The following is a 20,240-nucleotide window of genomic DNA, read 5'->3' on the forward strand; positions in this document are numbered from 1 at the left end:
CCCATTGTCCATGACCATTAGCTATGCTGGAGCTATGTTGCTTGGAGATCCACAACATCTGGAGGGCCCTGGGTTCTCCATCTTTGGCCTAGACATTACAGGGAACTGGGGATAGGAGAGAGGGAGTTGTCTGTAACATCTGGCTAATATGACAAAGGAAAGGCAAAAGCAATTTATGATCTCTCATGGGGTGGAGGGTTGTTAGGCAAAAATAAAAGTAAAACATCCCAATGGGGTAAGCACAAGACTTTCAGCAGGTCTAAGATAAATCTTTGGATTCCAACCTAAGTTTGTGGTCTTGATGTTTAGTTTGTGTTTAGTTTTAGTTTAGTTTTAGTTTTATTTCACCATATGTTTAGTTTTATTTCACCATTTCCTAATTTTTTTATATATATGTAGTGATTTATTGTTTGTGAAACACGTGCGTCATTTTCTAAACAAACCAATGACTGGCAGTGTAACTACACATACCGTATTTTTTGCTCTATAAGACTCACTTTTTCCCTCCTAAAAAGTAAGGGGAAACATGTGTGCGTCTTATGGAGCGAATGCACGCTGCGCAGCTATCCCAGAAGCCAGAACAGCAAGAGGGATTGCTGCTTTCACTGCGCAGCGATCCCTCTTGCTGTTCTGGCTTCTAAGATTCAGAATATTTTTTTTCTTGTTTTCCTCCTCCAAAAACTAGGTGCGTCTTGTGGTCTGGTGCGTCTTATAGAGCAAAAAATACGACCTTTTCTTGATTATATCATAAATGCACTTTGCTAATACGAATTTCTGGTTACGATGTGCCCTCTTGTCTCAGGACGCTGCAGTGCTATTCAGCCCATCAGTCTGTTTATCTAAACATCTCACACAAACATTTCTTTTCAGATGTCTCACAACCCACTTTAATTTCCTATGTGTGATTCCATAGGATATAGGCTGAAATAATATATGTTATGCCATATACCTGCACCTGTTACTCCAATTTCACTGTCATTCCTTCCCCCAAAGAAGCCTGGGAATTGTAGGTGCTGTTGTAGATGCATCCAAAATATTTTCTGTGTATTTATTTGGTGGAAGTCTTCAATGCACTTTAGACTTTCTCTTAGAAATAAGAGTATATGTTTCCTTAAAAAAAATAACAACACATTGAAACATCAGTAACTGGGTTTGACTGTGCATGAACAGGATGGTGACACTGTTAATGCTCAGGAATTTAAAAAAATGCATTTGGAAAAGCAATAAATAAAATCCACCAGCACTTACACTTTAAGCCTTATAAAAGTTCTGTGAATTAATAGTATTTTAAATGTTGAAAACAAATAAATCATTGTTGTCACTCACAGCATCTGTAAAGATAGCCTATAGGAGATACATTAGCTGTATTACTTGACTTACTACATTGCCCATCCCTTAATCCACAAATCCACTGAAGTTAAAACACTTGGAAAAGAAAGTCAGATATATTTTTAAATTGTTCGCATAAATCAATCGAAGAAATCTTTAATGTAAATAGTAGGATAACTAATGTTTCTTTGTTCGTTGATGAATAAAATACTTATTTCACTCTGTCCTTTGGATTTATTTGCAAAACACAAATATCAGGATATGTACCACTTCACATTCGCAAAATTGCTTTGCATTTTCTCCTGATATAAAACTAGCTGGGACTGCCCAGGACTAATGCATTACATTAATGTAGCAAAAGCTAGTCAGACTGGTGCATGGGTGTTAGTTAAGTGGTTGGGGAAAAGAATGTTCACTGTGCTATTATGATGCAGGCCTATAGACACTGAACATTACAACAGACCAGCTCTAATAAGGCATGCAAAGAGAACATTATGTAAGAATATGACGTTGCAGGGAATTGGATGAAGTAAGCTTACCAACACTTTGCTTGGTAGGATCCGTATCGGGGGGGGGGGGGGCAGTGGCAAACCAGGCATTGACCCCCAAGGCCCCACACTTTAGGGGTCCCAAGATCTTGTACAAAATCCTGGCTGACCTCTTTATAGTCAGTCTCAGTCTCAGTGGCGTAGCATGGGGGGTGCAGGGGGGGCCGGGCGCAACATCTGGGGGGGGGGCGCTCTCGCACTCGCAGCTCTCTGCCCCTACCTGGCTCACTCACTCTCTCTCACTGCAGTGCTGGCTGTGCGAATCCGATCCGAGCCGCCGGGTCGCCGCCCACTGTGGAGGGGAGGGTGCCAGGTGTGCGGTGCGGAGAGAGAGCGAGGGACTATCTGGGGGAGGGACAGTGCAGCGGGGGGGGGGCGCAAATTACTTGCCTTGCCCCAGGTTAAGGTGCGCAAATTACTTGCCTTGCCCCGGGTGCTGACAACCCACGCTACGCCACTGCTCAGTCTGCTTTGTTACTATCTTAGCAGCATTGCAGGCAAGTTAGTCCCTTCCTTCAAAAGCACAGCCCCCCCCCCCACTGTAAACCAAGCCTATCTGCAACAGTTTTGCACTAGTTCCTTGGCGAGGAGCTGTCCTTGTGCCCTTTTTTTCTGCACATGCCCAGTTGCCCCAGTTTGCTCAGGACATTAGGAGTCAGCAGCCTTTTGATTTTAGTAAGAGGAAAGGAGACAAGATTCACAATTTCACAGGTATTGTTTCACCATGAAATCCTTCAGCCTTTTCTGTTGGAAGGTAACTCAGTTGTTTAACCAAATATCTGCTAGGGCAAGGAAAAAGTTGGAGCTACTCTCCCTCAGTGAAAACTTCCTTGGCCAAAGAAGACTTAAAATCATAGAATTGTAGAGTTGGAAGGGGCCACAAGAGTAATCTAGTCCAACCCCCTGTGGTGCAGGAATCTTGCTCAGCCACGACCCTGAGATTAAGCCTCATGCTCTACTGAGTGAGCCATCTTCCAATCCTATACAGTGTACACCCTTGCTTAAGACTGAATCCTACCGAATACAGTAGTGCTTACTGGGCATCACATCATTTCACCTATCCTCTGATTACCCGTATTTTTTGCACCGTAACACTCACTTTTTTCCTCCTAGAAAGTAAGGGGAAATGTCTGTGTGTTATGGAGGGAATGCCTACGGGTGGCTGCGGGGGGATCTGGTGCAGTCGTGAGCAGAGGATCCATGGTTCCCCTTCCTTCCCTCCTCCGTGGCTCGCTTTGAAACAGCAAAGCGGGAGAATAGCCGCTGAGTGGGGAGGAGAGAGGGACAGAGAGCCTGCTTCTTTAAAGGAGCAAAGCGGGAGAGGAGAGGAGCTGCTTACACGAGTGTAAGCGGCTCCTGTCCAGTTGGTTCCTTTAAAGCAAGCAGCCTCTCTGTCCCTCTCTCCTCCCCACTCAGCTCACTAAATAGCAGCAAAGTTTTTCAGCTCACTAAGCCGGGGATGAGCGGGGAGGAGAGAGGGACAGAGAGCCTGCTTGCTTTAAAGAAGCAAAGCGGGAGGGGAGAGAAGCCTTCTCCCCTTAAACCCCTCTTCTTCATTATTAGCAGCATCTTTCTCCACACACCCCACGCATGCTCCTTGTCCCTTGAGTGCTTTTCCTTCCCTCCCCACTTAAAACATGGTTACAAAGCATGGATCCTCAGGATTTTTGCATTGGGCTACTCCAAACTCACTGTCAGATCACATGTCTGTGGCCACAGCATGAACCACAAAAATCATACATCCACTGTTTCGTTTAGAATATTTTTTTTCTCGTTTTCCTCCTCTAAAAACTACGTGCGTGTTATGGTCAGGTGCGTGTTATAGAGTGAAAAATACGGTAGTTTATGGAGCAGTGCAGAAGGGATTGTGGTGGCAGGATTTCTCTCCTGCACTGGCTATATTTACTATTACAAATGCAGTAGCGAAATTTATTAGGTTGGGAAATAGGGTCAGCTTAGCTCACTGATTGTCAGGATAATGCCAATGTGCGAATCTCTAGGCTGTGCGCACACATTTTCATTTTCCCCCTCCAAATCCTATTGTCCTAAAACTGTTATATCTTCCTTTTCTGTCTGCTTCAGGGCTTAAAATAACACTGCTTGCTTTGAGAGAGAATTTTGCTGCCTCCTTAAAGCTGCATTTTGAGAAGCTGAGAATTAGATTGGGTGAGTACATTACTGTACTCAAAATACTTCGGCAAATGCCTGGGTGATAGGGCCGTTAGTGGCTAAGAGCCAGATGGTTTAGGACTCAGCCTTATGCCCAGAGCATCCTAAACCTCTAAGTGCTAAACAAAAAGGATTGCACAACCTAAGTGCTTATGCCATCAGTCCATAGTTGTCAAGTAGATTCTGGTACAGATCTACTAAACACTGATATTGACCACTGTCTTGCTCAATTGGCATTAGGTGTGTTGCTGTCCATTGTCACAGCTCCCTACAATACTACAATACCTACAATACTAGTGATACATACTGAACTAACATTCCCTCATAACTGTTTGGGATGATCATGCTTTTTAGCAGACAATTGCACTCCCTCAGCAGTGCTTCCAGTCTGTTGTACGGCAGGCCCATATTTGCTTGTTATTTGTGAATTTTATTACAGCTGCTATGTGCAGAGGTTGTTTGAAAAACATCTGAATTGAAACTCGCCTCCTCCTCCCCTACAGTAAAGCTGTATATTGTATTCCACTTGGAACAACGAACACAAGGGGTGAAGGGGAAGGAACTGTGAAGCTAGGAATCAGGTTGGTGCTAGGTTTGCACGTGACCCCATTGCCGAAGGCATTTTTCAGTCAAGGCACAGCTATCTCAGGCAACTTGCATGGTAAATAACTCCAGCACGTTGATGTTGCCATATGGAGGAGCACTTCTCACTCCTTCCGCTGGATGACTGACGATGACACAGGAATCATGCCTGAATTTGAGCATCTGTAAACTGGACCGTGTGTAGCCGTCCCCTCACCCCAGTGCTATATCTGAGAGCAAAAGAAGCCATTTAAATTCAGCTTTCACTACTGTTCATGGCTGCAACTGACACTTCAAAGAAGCCTCCGTCTCTGTAGCATTCATCTCTATTGCTTCTGTCATTCACCAGTAGTCCATGGATCAGTTTAAGAATTACTTAACAGGGTAAGATTATCTTTCTCAAGTTTCCTTGACATAAGCACTGGCAGTGTAATCCCAATGCTGGTGGGGAGTACGTGTGTGAATAGCATATCCCATAGTCAGGCCCGTCTGCATGGCTCTTCTCAATTTCCCCAGGAAACTTTTCTAATGCAAAACAATAGTTGTCAAGTGGAACCAGGTGCCCTGGAAATTTTCATCAAGTCAATCTCCAGCCATCTGATTAGCCTTGACCACAAAATGCGACTGCTAAATCATCATTTATTGTACTACCTACAATAATACCTGCGTTCTGGTTGATTTTTCACCTTTGGGTTGACTGCAACAAACAAGCAAACCAGAGCATTCACTCACAAGTAAGCTCTTGTTTGATGGTCAAGGAAATATAACTTTCCCTATCAATCCATGCTAATGATGCCATCTCTATAATAGGAATGGCTTCACCTGTCAATTTTCCGTCTGCCACACAACTGTTATTGTGAACAAGAGCCGACGTTGTCAGATGCAGGAATCAAGGATGAGGCTTAATGTACATCTCAGGTCTGGGGTTGAAATGCAGCCCTCCTCTCCAAGTCCAGCTTTTCGACCCCACATGGCTCCCCAGCCCCAGCCATCATTGACCCTACTCCACAGCTTCCTTGAGTTTTTTCCTGGCTATGTTTTTTATCTCTGCAGCCTTAGGCTTACCTGGATGAAGGACAGAGAGGGGCATTTAAAGAAGCCCTTACGCTTGATGCTCTGCCCAGTTTTGTTCATTGACCATTGCCTGCATTCGGTCCTCGAATGTTGTCCAGCAGGATGTGCACCTTGGCTTGGAAAGGATTCCCTTCCCCTGTAGCCCATGGAGGTCCTCAGCAAACACATTCACCTTGAAGGCGCCATGAGATGTGTGTGTTATGTGCGTGAGAAAGGGAGGGGGATGTTAAAGAGATACACCAAACAGCATTTCCCAAACTTGGGTATCCTGCTGTTTTGGAACTACAACTCCCATCATCCCGAACTGGCAAAGCCAACAGTCATGAACGATGGGCACTGCAGTCCCCCCCCCCAAAAAAAACCACCACCACTCTGGAGACCCAAGTTTGGGAAACACCAGGAGCACCTTTGAGGCACAAGCCCTGGTGCTAGGGGGAAGAAGACGCCATCACCCTCCACCCCCGTCCAGTCACTGAGAAGCCACACCTCAGCGAGAGCGGGCTGCCTCTAGGGCAGGCACCCCCAAACTCGGCCCTCCAGATGTTTTGGGACTACAACTCCCATCATCCCTAGCTAACAGGACCAGTGGTCAGGGATGATGGGGATCGTAGTCCCAAAACATCTAGAGAACCGAGTTTGGGGGTGCCTGCTCTAGGGAGAGCTCCAAGGCCCCTTGCTGCTTGGGAGGGAGGCAGGAACACGGCAGCAGAGCCCCCGGTTATGAAGAAGGCGGGCTGGGCGGTGCCCCTGTGGGGTGGGGCAAATAAGGGGACCCGTGCTTGTGCGGACTGGGCGCCTGCTCTCCAAAGTGAAGCCCAGGAGAGGGAGCGGGGAGGCGGGCTGAGGCGCCTCGTCGACGGCCGCCTCGCCTTCCTCCTCCTCGCCGTCACGTGGGCGTGAGGGGCGGGCGGGAGTGTGCGCGCGTGAGGGGGACCGGCGTAGAGCGGGAGACCCTGTGGCCGCGCGCGGCTCAGCTGCCGGCCCGGGCGTCCGCGCTCCTTCCCTTTCTGGCCGCCCTCCCTCGGCCCGCAATATGCCTCCGCTGCCCGCTGGCTGGTGGTCGCCATGCCGGGCATTCGCGGGAGCTCGCCGTCCTTCTCGCTCCGGGGGCTGGCTGCCGCGTCGGGGTTTCTGCTTCTGCTGCTGCTGTTTCTGAAGGGGCGCCCGGGCTCCGCAGCCTCCACCGGCGCCGCCGACCTCGCCAGGCGCCCTCCGAAGCAGCAGCCGCAGCGAGCCGCCCTGGCGGAGGCATCTTCCTCCGCCGCTGCTCCAGGTACGTCTCCCCGCACTCTGACCGCGCAACATGCGAGTATTTGCACCCAGAGGCTCCCGTTTGAAAAAAACAACCTCCCCCACTTAACACCCACATTTTTCCCCGTATTGCGTCGCACCCCATTTATTTCCCTCGCGTTGCACCTTTTCGCCCCCGTCCCCGGGTTGCAATGCATGCACACACTATCCCTTCTCTCCGCCCTTATGAGTGGACGGAAAGACCCATTCATTCCCTTTAACCTTCTGATCTGGATTGTTGTTATGATGATGATGATGAGTATTTAGCAGCGTGCTGCTCTGCTCTCGCCTTATGCCGTTCATCCGTATTAAGTAGCCCGCCTGGGGAACGCGCATTCGCCCCTTTAGCGTGGAGGGCTTGCGGTAGTAGATCTGCCCTCGCTAGCTTGCCACAACATCACCCCTGTTTTAAGATCTGGGGAGGGAATGTCGCATCGGGTTGTTTTGTTTTGTTATGTTTTGTATGGGGTTTGCCTGAACAGCGCGGTGTCACTGGAGTGGCTGGCGAGTTGCTTGGAGAGGTTGCCCAATTTTATAGACGGCCTCCTCGCTTTCTCGCAGAGTTTACATGGCAAGCCCAGACCGGCTTCCTCTCATCCCCATCCATCCATCCATCTCTCTCTCTCTCCCCCCTCTCCCTCTCTCCCCGCCCCCCACCCGACGTTTTTCACTTTTGCCACTATACCCGTCTCTTTTCTTCCATGCAGATGGATGAGTGCGATCAGGATGGTAAAATGTATTTACATCAACTGCAAATGCGACCTTCATTTTTTAAAATGCTACATAGAAAGAACAGGACAGCGTGTTCTCCCCGGGAACAGGAGGATGCAGTTTCAGCGGGATCAGGGATGAAACTAGGCTTTCTTTCACAAGACCCAGTTTGGCACACACCCCTCCCCCAGGATGGGAGCGTCAATAGCTCTCCTTTGGAGGCTTCAGCTGGGGCAAAACCCACGGCTCCCACCCCCTCCAATTAGGCACTGAGTGGGATGCATCTAATGCACAAGCCCTCTCCCCTCCCAATGTTGCCTCATGCCTCTCTCCCCCTCCCCCATAATGCAATCTATTTCTTTATTCACACCATTAATTTCATCATATTGCCTTGTTTGTATGTGCCCCGTCCATGAGTTGCATCATCTCCTCCCCTTTCCTCTCTAAAGCTGCACCTATACACTGACACCAAAGCTCCCCTCTGCTTTCCTCACTTGGGTGGATTCCCTTATTTCTCTCTGGTCCTTTTGCCTCTGCTTCCCCTTTAAATCCCGCAGTCTCCCTTCCTCTTCCCAGAAGACTGGCCCTAGCCTAGACCATGCATGTGCTGCTTGTTATTTATGGATAGTGTTGCTGAGGAGGGGGTCTTGGCACTGTGTGTTGAATGAAGCAGCTTCCTTGCCTCTTGGGGATGTGAATTAGCCCTCCAGTTGCTGTTCCTTTCCCTCTATGGGGATTTAATAGCTGACCTGGAGCAGCTGCTGCTATGCTGTACTTTAAAGCTGATATTGAAAGCAGCTCCATTGGTGTATTGTGATGTGATATTCCTTCAACCATTCCCTTCTATCCGCAGAAAGGGAAATATTTTGTATTACTCACGGAAGACTCCTTTTTTAAAAAAAAAGATGGAGAGATGTTGTTTAACTAGAAGGGAGATGAAAGTGTCTTGGGATTTCTTGCAGCTCAAAATGAGCTTTCTTACCCGAACATCGTATATTGAGGAAAATCAGTTGGAGTTTGAATTCACCATTTTATAATTTTTATAAATTTTTTTGTTTTTTGTTTTAATGGGTCTTGTGCTCTCACTTGGCATGAGTTCAAATATATGTGCAGAGTGTGACACATCCAACAAGGAAGTTGCACATCTGGTGATTCGTGATACATCATTGGTGATCTAATTTGCAAAAATGAAACACTGGCTGCTGATGTGTCTGTCTGCATTTTCTAATGCCAAATAATGGTATTTTTTTCTTTTTCTAATCAGAATTCTTCTTCTCTCCCTTTCCCCTTGTTGGCTTTCTCTCCCTTGTTTTTTACTCTTTGGATACAGCAGTGTTGTTGTTGTTTTTAAGGGAAATAGGTCAAGATCCAAAAAGATGTGCTAGCTTAGTCTTTAGCTTCCAAGGTAATACTATTTGTTAAGCTTAGCTCAGTCAATTTGTGCGAAATGGCTAGTGTATGTTAAAACGTCTTCGATGACTGGCAAAATCTATGAGCTCACTTGTTTTTCAGAATACTCTGCTGAGCAAGAAAATGTGTCATTTCCCTCCCCTCCTGGCAGTAGCGTATGCAGAAATGTGATGTTTCTGGCTTGTTTCTAGAATCAGCCTTGCATTGCAAATGCTCCTGTACCATAGCAATTGGTGATTAAAGCTTTGTTTGAGAATCCTTGTTTGTAACTAAGATGCCTGTAGATTTGTACTTCCTTCAGATCCTTGTTATTTAAGCCTTAAGTAGAGCCATAACTCCTCAGAGCAGGGATGGCCAACTGAGGGCCCTCCATATTGTGTTGGACTCCAGCTCCCATCAGCCTTAGCCATCATTTCCAGTGGGCAGGGATGATGGGAGTTGTAGTCCAGGGACAACAGGAGGTCCATAGCTGCAGGTTCAACGAGATGCTTGTTACATAATGAAGCCATGGCACTTTCTTTAAGTGCTTAAGGAAGCTGGTATTCCTGTGAAACATATAATCATATGACTAAACCATTACAGTTAAGGTGCTTCAGCTCCAAAATGTTTCCCATTTTATTCCATGGAGAATAAAAAGAGCAGTTTAAGTTACATTGAGCTTGAGCAAAATAATTGTTGCTCTTAATGCTGTGGTGTTGTAAACCTCTTGAAAATGTGGCTAAAATAAGAGGAGGGGAGCAAACATGTTTACTCATGATAGTCACATTTGGATGCCAAATATATGACCATGGACAACAAACAGTGGTTTTTTAAAGGTCTTTGTAGCGGTTGTGCTTTGTTTATACACCTCCTAAATTATATTATGACTTATTTTTTCCCGATTTACATATGTTGGTTCCAGGCTCAGGATGGACAAAATGATGCTCTTGAGATTATTTAAAATCACAGTAACAGAATCATATCATGGAATCACAGAATTTGGACCCTGAGGGTCATCTAGTCCAACCCTCTGCAGTGCAGGAATTTCAGCTAGAATGCCTAAATACAAGACTGAATGTTAGCCAAATGAAAAGAATAGGAAGGAGCACAAAACTTGACGGGGAGAACCAACACTAAGACCTATGCAATATGAGGAACATATTGCTGAAAACATTAAGGTTGATAATTTATTTCAATGTATTGAAAATCAGACAAGCAGTTAGACCATTATGCAACAGATGGGTGAATGAATTAGGAAAATTGCAGGGAAACTGAATTAATTATTTGCATCTGTCTTCACTGTGGAAGATGTTAAATAGTTCTCAACCCAATTTTCTGAAGAAAGGCACAATAAAACAAAAGTGAAATAGAAATGACTAGATGAAATTCTGTTCATCAGTACATTAAAATTAGTAAATTATCTAGTGTAGATGGCAAACCCCTGAACTTTTTGAAAGGATTCAAATGTGAAACTGTTGGCTCTTCTAGCAAAAAATTAGACAACTTGTTCTTGAAACCAGCTTCCTTATCAGAGGAGTGAAAGATAACCAATATTATTACCAGCTTTTAATGAGGGATCTCAGGTGAATCCAAGAAATTACAGGTCTAGTAGCCTCACATCTGCCCCAAGTAAAATGGTGGAAAGATGTTTGAAGCTACAATGATTAAAAACATTGAAGAATAAGCCTTGCAGAGAATGAATGAACATGGCTTCTACAAAGGGACGTTCTGCTCTGGCAGCCTTTGGGAGTTACCAGAAAGCTTTTGTTAAAGCTTCTCATGAATATACTTAGCATTGCAAAAAGAGGGCAACTCTTACAGAGTGGTAACTGGTTGAATAACAGGAAACAGCTGATGGGCAGTTTGCAAAACAGGGGAAGGTAAGAAGTTGGATCCACTAAGGATCTGTATTGGTACTGGCATTATTAAATTTATTCATAAATGATATAGAGCAGGGGTCAGGAACCGCTTTTTGTTCTGTGGCATGGATATCATGTCAGGTGGATCTGATCTACTGGAAGGCAGCAGGATTTACATTCTCTACTCAATTTAAACAGTATCAGAAATGGATGGTAAGGTCTGGATGCCATTTTTTGTGCTTGGCTCAAGGATTACTGAAATGTTTGTGCTTTGAAGCCTTTGAAACCTTGTTCAGCATAGACAATATGTTAAGGAGTTTAACAATAAAGAGTAGAGTGTTTTGAAAAGTGAAGTACTGTATTTTTCGCCCCATAGGATGCACTTTTCCCCCTCCAAAAATGAAGGGGAAATCTGGGTGCGTCCTATGGGGTGAATGCAGGCTTTCGCTGAAGCTTGGAGAGCGAGAGGGGTCGGTGCACACCGACCCCTCTCACTCTCCAGGCTTCAGGAAGACATCCGCAGCCTAGGCAGCCCTGCGGGAGTTCCCGCGGGGCTGTCTAGGCTGCGGATAGCAGCCTGCTTCCCGGAGCGCCGGGTGGGCTGAAGCAGAGCGCCCCTTGTGCTGGGCAGACATCCGCAGCGTGATAGCAGCCTGCCGCCCGGCGCGCAGGGAGCCCTGAAGCAGAGAGCCCCTCGCGCCGGGCAGACATCGGCCAGCCCCACAAGCTCGGGGGATAGCGGGGAGGCGCAGCGCCGCCATCCCGCTGTTCCCTGACCTGGTTTTGGGGGAGAAATAAAGGAAAACATTTTTTTCCTTTATTTCCCCCCCAAAAAACTAGGTGCGTCCTATGGGACGGAGCATCCTATGGGACGAAAAATACGTTATATTTTATTGTAAACACTATATTAAACATGTTTTAACAATTTCTGTTAAAAATATGATATTAACAATGTGTCACTTATGTGAATCGCATATTGGTTTATGCTTATGAAAAGAATAAATAAAAAGTGGTGTGTCCCCCAGTGGCGACTTGACATTCTGTTTTGGCGCCCACAACCCAGGTCCCAGGAGCCATTTGGCTCCTAGCTTTTCCATCCCAGTTTCTAACACTGCCCCCAAAATATACAATTGATCTTCTTCTTCTTCTTAACAAACCAAACTAATTGCAGAAGCATGTAGACCTCGAGAGGGGAGGATGTGGCAAGGAGGTGCCCTGTGGATGTTTTGGACTCCAACTCCCATCAGCCCCACCCAGCATGGCTCATAGTCAGGGACTATAGCATCTTAGTCCAAAACATCTGGAGAGCGACCAGACTGGGGAAGGCTGATACGGCACATTTTGAGTGCTGCGCATGAGCCCTCCCTTTCCTTCTATGTATTGCAATGGGACATTATTAAATGACAGTATTTTCACAAGTTCAGCTGCCTTTGACAGATATAGCAGCAGTGTCATCAGCTGTGTCATCACTGCCAAGATGAACTGCTGTGACCCAGAAAACTAGCTGGTGCAGTGTGGTGTCCACATATTTCCAAACAGGGGTTGCTGCTGCCCATCTGCTTTTATGTGGGAAAGTAATTTCCAAGGAAAATGCTACCAGTAATTTTGAACCCTGTTTGGGGGCATTATACAGAAGATTGGAGAGTCTGTGGTCTGTCTCTAGATGCCTTGTTAACAACAAGATTTTACACTCGAGAACCTTCCCACAATCACCCCAGTTCCCCTCATAAGTTGGGGTACACACAGAGTCGGCACACAACACATCTCTCTGGGGATTTCGGTTACTATTAATACTTTAATTGGACCTAAGGTTCTACGTCTACCTGTTGAACCATCGTATGGCACATTATTTTGGATTCTGAGCTGGCACCCTCTATTCACATTGTTGAAACCTTGACACTGTAGTAAGGACTAGGGAAACCCAGCCAGATGGGTGGGGTATAATATTGTTGTTATTGTTATCATTTATTATCCTCACACCCCAGAGACCCCCATTCAAGTACCTTGGGCATCTACAGGACTGCTACATTGTTGGCCAAGCAAGATTCACCTTTTGTGTAAACAATAGGCTTCTTGTGGGTGCTGCACAGTGTTTGTGACCCCTGGGATTAGCATGATTGTGGCAGACTGGGGGGGAAATGGGGTTGTGGTGATACAAACGATGGCGTCAGCATGTACAATCATGATATAAAAAAGCCAATATATACAAACAATGCCTCTGCATAGGCTTGGCCTGGCTGGGACATTTTATGTGTGCTGGAAAGTGTTCGTGGGAACTGTCTTCAAAGATATTTCAGATACCGTAGCTGGGAAGCAACAAGGCAGCCCTTCTCTAGACATGAATGTGGGTTTTCTGGGAAAATTTGCCTTTGAAAATTTTCCGATTCAAATTAGGGTAATTTTCCTAGGGTAATTTGCACTATGAAATATTTAGTCTGCTTTAAAAAAAAAAAAAAAAAAGATGCCCTAGCCTAGAGAGTGATCTGCTTTAACATGTTTATACTCAAATTAAGTGAACAGTGCTAAAACTTTGAAATTGCCAAGCTTGACTAATACTGTATTGAAGTTGGCATCCATTTATTTAACTAAGAATACAATTATACTGCCAGCATATAGGAGAGTAAATAAGTTAAAGCTGCAATCTTGTGCACACTTATGGCACGTAAGTCCCACTGTAGTCAGTGGAATTTCCTTCTGATTAGACAAAATAGAATTGCATTGCCTATACCTCTTTAAAACGTGCATTTCATGTTCCGCTAAATTTTCTTTCTAGATATTTCACATATTCTAATATCAAACCTTGCACACTACAGTTGTGTTACCACTAGTATTAATGAAATACTATAAATTGCTTGCATCAGAAATGTGAAGTCATTTAAGGTAACAGAAAATGCTCTTCTGGGCTAAAGAAATTATTCCTACAGCAGAGCTTTATGTTTCTGAATTGATGTCCCAGTCTTGTCCTTTCATTTTTGTCCTTTGTTCTCAGGATTAATCTTGTGTCATGACCAAAACACCATTCATCTGTCCATGGAATGGTTATACTTTAGAATTGTATCAAAAGTAGTTATGCCAATTAGGTTACTTGGGGAATAATTCCCCCTTGCCTAGAATTCCCACCTAGAATTTAACAAGATCGCGCACTCTTGTGTCTCCACCCTAATTTTATTATTTTGGGTTATGCATTATGCATTGCATGATTTTATAAACGAAACATCAGACCTATTTCTGCCAGCAAGGAGCTCACATTCTAAAATAAGACAGGTGGGTGGGAAGGGAGAGACAAAGGCAGGAAGAGCTGAAAGTGAGCAAATGGTGTTATACATACCTAACTTTAGTTACAGCTGATTTGAAACCAAAGGTTTCAAAACAAGGTGTGTTTTGAGAAGTGAAGAGTGAAAGGTAGCACTGCATGAATATTCAAGCAGATACTTTTAGCATAGAAGGCAATGAGGGAGGATGGTTGAAGCCCTATTAGCAAGCAAGATACCTTTAGGCAGCTGAGGATAGAAATGGGGGAGTGGAAGTAATAATAATAATAATAATAATAATAATAATAATAATAATAGAACAGGTATGTAACAGGAATAAAAACCAAAACTAGAGTGGGTAAGTTCATGATAACTGTCAGAGCTGGCTCCTGGTCCCAGCTCACAAAGGACCAACACTAGCCGGTAGTAAAGTATCAAAGTCTTTATTGAAGAATAGTTTCCATTTCCAAGCCTCAGCGTCCCAGCTCTACGTCTAGAGTCTAGACCGGCGAAGCTCCGTCTGAATCTCCGCCCCCTGTACACCAGTTTAAGACTCTAGCCTTACTCCACCTCTTCCGTCTCTCCTTTCTCCTCTGGGTCCTGCTACCCCCCGAGGTTCCTTCCTTCCTGGACTCTTCCGACGCAGACGTTGACCCCCCTGAGTCCTCCCTCTCTCTTCGTCGGGCTTTAGGACCTGGCTCCCTATCCGGGCTGCCAACAGTGCCGCCCTCCTGTACATTTGAACTTGGCGCGCGCGCGCAGCCTTCAACCTTCCTCTGGACCGTTTCCTCGCTCCCCGACGGAGGCGTGGTCAATCCTCCCTCGTGTTCTCCCGCTGGCAGCGCGCTGCCTGATCCCGATGCCTGGGACTCCTCCCCCCTTCTGCTCTCTGGTGTGGACGCTGGTCCAGATTTCCAGCTGCTGTTCTCTGAGTCCCCTCTGGCCCCTTCTTCCTGGGGTGTCCCCCTTGCCCTGACCATGGGAGCCCCTTTCTGTGAATCATCCGATTCACTGGAAAGACTCAGAGACCTCGGATCGCTGTCGTCGCTGACATTTCCTTCGGACTCCTCCCCTTCGCTCTCCATTTCCTCCCTCTCCTGTGCCTCTGCTCCTGAACCCCTGACAATAACCTTTAAAGGTAAGGGCATGGAGTCCATTCCGGAAGCCAAGCAACAGAATTTGAGGAAGGGATGTCTTGTGGAGTCAGTGTAGGAAAACGTTGTCAGGGGAGTTTTTGATAGATGTGAGAAGGCTGTGATGGGAAGACCAAGGTAGAAGGTTGCAGTAGTCGAGGTAGGAGATTACTAGAGTATGGACTGAGACTTTAGCCAAGGGCAGAGGAATGGGAAAATTCTGAATTGATGTACAGGGAGAAGCAACATGAATTTGCAACAGATCGCTCTTTGCATTTAAAATGTGCCTTGCAGCCTGGACTTGGGGCAGGGAGTCTGTCTCCTGCAAAGTGATACCCCCCCCCCCCGGTGAGTTCTGTGTTATGTGACTAATTCAGGACTTTATTGTCTTACGCTTGTCCACAAAGCTGTTACCAGGAAGAGAATCCTGGTTGCCAATAGCAATGGCATTTGTGAATTCCTGCCAAGAAGGTCCTCTGGGTTCTTTTAACCCATGTGGCAATGCAGCGCGTAGTATCAGAATAAAAAGGGCTGCAGGGGCAATGGCAATGCTATATCTGTGAATAATATTAATCTTGCATTTGTGGGCAGCTGTTCTTTCAAGGAGTTTAAAACATATGCCCATTTTATTCTCTTAATCCTGAGAGAGAAGGTCCATTGCCGCACAACCCAGATCTCTGATCAAAAGTCTGACATGATCTACTACACTAGGGGTGGTTAACCTGTGGCTCTCCAGATGTGGTTGGGACTTGAATGTCCTATCACCCTTGATCATTGGCCATGCTGGCTGCTGCCGGTTGGAGTAGGAGTTCAAGCACAGCTGGAGGACCACAGGTTCCTCACCCCTGTACCCCATCCCACACCCTTGTTCCTCCAGCCTTCCACAACTGAGGTGCTATACTATGTTGATGGACCATGACTGAATCTGCCAGAACAAATGAGCAGCCATTATGTCTTCATTGTGTGGAAAGTAAATAATTGTTGGGAGAGAGCCCTTGGCTTCTTGATTATTTATCTGAAGTCTAGATCTTCTGTTAATTTTTTTCTTAATCGCTTTGTTTTTGTCACGACAGTATGCAGACCTTCTTGGCATTTAAGGCAGCCTTGAAATGTTGAGTTTATAATTCCTCTTGAATTATAGAGTCTGTTTCACGACGATTGTATGTAAGGAGTCGAGCCAACGCATTATTATAGTTCTTTTGAGAAGCTCATTGGTTGCCTGCCCTCTTCTTTATTCGCGCCTCTCTATATTTGTCTCCATTGATTATTCTCCTATGAAAAATTTAGTGAACAATGTTGAGAGAAAACACTGTTTCCACAAATCAGCCTGCTTTCATGTAAATATCAACTTTGGCCTTTAAATATTTTATTGGACATATATTATTTATTATAGTGGATGTAGCTTTTAAGTTCCATGGGCAGAGCCTGAATTAATTTGACAGTGGGTGTCTCATACATAACATTTGTGAAACGGAAAAGGGGATGTTGGGAAATAGCATATCTTTTTAGAAATGTCCAGCTTTGTGCATGCCGTCGCCTGATTTGAATAGCGCAATGTAAGGTGATGTTTGCTGCATAATACTCACAATCAATAAACGTCCAAATGCGTTGGCAAAATCACACAAGCTGTTCTGCTAGTAAGCTGGATCTGGAAGCTGGTCTAGTCTGTCTGCTGAGGCTTGTTTCCATGCTTTGTCACTGAAAGGGAAGGGGGAAAACTGGAAGAGCTTGTACTCCATTATATATTTCATACCTAATTGTTGCTGATCAGAGCTTCAGCTTCAGTTAACCTCCAGGGATACTTGTGGACACCGTGCCCCATATGGTGCTTCTTGCCTTATGGCAGCTGTTAGTAGGTCCTGGCCATACATTTGTTTTAGTATTACTGCACTCCTCCAGCATTGACAGATAGCCAGTTTGCCATGAAAAATTTGGTAAGGGGTGCTGCCCTTTACTTTCTGGTATGCTTAGATTAGTATTGGAATGATTTTTTAGCCAAAACCTAAAATTTAAGGCAGTAGCCTTGATGGGTTTTCTTTTTCTGGTGGCGGTGGGAAGAAGCAGTCTCCTCTATTTACTTGCTTGTAAATAGCCCATAGCCTTCACTGGAAAGTCTTATTGACAAAAATTATGTTTCTCTCCCTACTCCATCCCTCCAGCATTCATATATGAAGCTGTCTTAAACTGAGTCTGACCATTGGTCCCCTGTAGCTCAGTACTTCCAACTTTGACTGGCAGTACAGATCAGGCCTCCGTCGCTGAAATCTTTAAACTGGAAGTGCCAGGATTAAAGCTGAGACTCTTGTGTGCTGCAGAGCATGTGCTCTGCCACTGAGCTATGCCTTCCCACTTCTAAGAACATATTCCTTCCACCATATTGCACACAGATGTGTGCAAGAAGGCCCCATCAGCTGCTTCTGCTAGAAAAGCATTAAGCATACACATACACACACATACATACACATACAGTGCATTTTCTGTTTCCAAAGAAAACTGAGACACTGAGCTTTCCTTACACCGAGATGCATGTAATGCTTAGTTCTGCCAGCCTTGCATTTAAGCACTCGCCTGGTGGGCACAGGTGATAAGTATTTGCATGCAGCCAAGTGCATGGTGGAGGGGGGATGGCATGCTCTGCCTGCCTTCTGTGCACATCAGAGAAACCTAGTGGGCTGCCACAGGAAGTATCTGCCTCCAACCCCATCAGAGGAATGGAATGTTGTTGTTTAGTCGTATCTGACTCTTCGTGACTCCATGGACCAGAGCACGCCAGGCACTCCTGTCTTCCACTGCCTCCCGCAGTTTGGTCAGACTCATGTCACAGAGACTCACACAGACTCACACAGACTCATGACACGGAGCAATGGATCCAAACTACAAGAAAGAAGATTCCACCTAAACATTAGGAAGAACTTCCTGACAGTAAGAGCTGTTTGACAGTGGAATTTGCTGCCAAGGAGTGTGGTGGAGTCTCCTTCTTTGGAGGTTTTTAAGCAGAGGCTTGACAACCATATGTCAGGAGTGCCCTGATGGTGTTTCCTGCTTGGCAGGGGGTTGGACTCGATGACCCTTGTGGTCTCTTCCAACTCTATGATTCTATGTTTGTAGCTTCGAGAACACTGTCCAACCATCTTGTCCTCTGTCGTCCCCTTCTTCTTGTGCCCTCCATCTTTCCCAACATCAGGATCTTTTCCAGGGAGTCTTCTCTTCTCACGAGGTGGCCAAAGTATTGGAGCCTCAGCTTCACGATCTGAGGAATGGAATAGGCGACTAGAAAAATGATGGAAACCCCAGCGGGTTGTTAATTTTCAGGGGACGGGTTTTTGTGGTTTTATTTGCAAGGCTGATTTCTGCCCCAAAACGTAATAGGAATGCAAATGTAGTTTTTGTGATGGGTGCAAAAGGTCATCTGTGGCCCTTTGGGGGACTGCTGTCTAGTTTTTAATGTACCATCTCCAACTTGCTAGTTGCTGAGAATTTTGCAGAGGGTGCTGGAGTAGGTTGAACTGTGAGCTGATCCAGCAAAGTAATTCTTTTGTTCTCACCCAAGAATGTCAATGCAGGATCACTTAGCACAGGTTATTTATGCCTTTCCTATTACCGAAAGAGTTCTTGAGTGTGCACATTTTCTTTGTAACTTACTACACAGTAGGGGACCACACAGTTCCAGAAACCTGTGCTTGTGTAGCACATTTTACTTACTGTTAAGGGTTGTTGCTTCTGGGTTGTGAAGGAATGTTTGTTTTATTTCTACTGTAGGCTTTTTCTTCTGTGCTAACCATTAAAGCTTGCGATAATGCTGTTTTAGAAAATAGAGAAACTCACTGGCTTTTTAGGTCATTAAAATGAAGTCAGGAGATAAAAAGCTCCTTTATGTGGCCATGATTGAGTGTTGAATGTGTCCTGGGTATATATCAAGATGTTCAATACCATTTTTGTGTTAGTGCAGCATTCATGGTACGCACACATATATATTCAGGGTAATTCTTAAACTTTGGAAGGCTTCCAAGCTGTTTTATTTCTCCTGAATAAATTACTGCAGCGTATATTACAAAAACTCATTAGCTGTTGTAATGGTTGAGACAAAAACCCTTCAGAATTGCCAGTGGGTCAGTTTAACCCTTGTCTTATCACAGTCCTGGCAAAACAATACTTAACAACTAGAGTTGGGTTTGTTCCTTGGTTATGTTCTCCCTCTACCCTTGCTATATAAGTTGGGCAAAGCACAGATAGTTAGGCAAAGCAGGAATGGGGAACCTCTGGCCTTGCAGATGTTGATGGACTCCAGTTCCCATTAACCCCAGCCAACATGGCCAATGGTATTATGATTGGAGCTGTCATGCAACAGTGTGTGGAGGGCCACTGGTTTCCCATGCAAATTTGGAAGTGGTGGTGCTACAAAATTTTGCCATTCATAACAGACTGCCATTCCTTATCTTTAAAAACCCCAAATGGTTTGGGACCAAGGTACTCAAAGGATTAGCTCCTTCTGTGCGATCCTCCCCAACCAATCAGATCACTCAGAAGGCCTTTTTGTCCTGAGATGCAGTTGACCATGATGAGTCAAAAGGGAGGGGTCTCCATGGCAGTTCCTGGGTTGTAGAACAGTTGCCCCTTGGGCGATTTCAGTAGAGCACGAGACTCTTAATCTCAGGGTTGCGGATTCAAGCCCTGCTTTAGGTGAAAGATTCTTGCATTGCAGGGGGTTGGACTAGATGATCCTTGTGGTCCCTTCCAGCTCTACAGTGCTATGATTTATTTGGTGACTTCACTTAATGTCCTTTGAAAAACATGTTTATGCTGGCAGGCATTATTTTTAACTTTTGATCAGAAATGTTTTTTACCTCCCCCCGTTCATTTGTTAATATTTTAATTAACATTCATTCTTAATTCGTTATTGATTGG

General features: G+C 45.3%; 1 protein-coding gene across 1 annotated transcript in view; it reads left to right on the top strand.

Moving 5' to 3' along the window:
• Positions 1 to 6,502: 6,502 nt before the first annotated feature.
• FAM171B (family with sequence similarity 171 member B) overlaps positions 6,503 to 20,240 on the top strand; it is a 32,653-nt gene continuing 18,915 nt past the window's right edge. The window contains exon 1 of the mRNA XM_083408048.1: positions 6,503 to 6,975. Within this exon, the coding sequence (XP_083264174.1) occupies positions 6,768 to 6,975 (208 nt within the window). The 5' untranslated portion in view covers positions 6,503 to 6,767. The remainder of the gene's footprint in view (positions 6,976 to 20,240) is intronic.

This window comes from Podarcis tiliguerta (genome assembly GCF_965153285.1).
Source record: "Podarcis tiliguerta genome assembly, chromosome: 1".
NCBI lineage: Eukaryota > Metazoa > Chordata > Lepidosauria > Squamata > Lacertidae > Podarcis > Podarcis tiliguerta.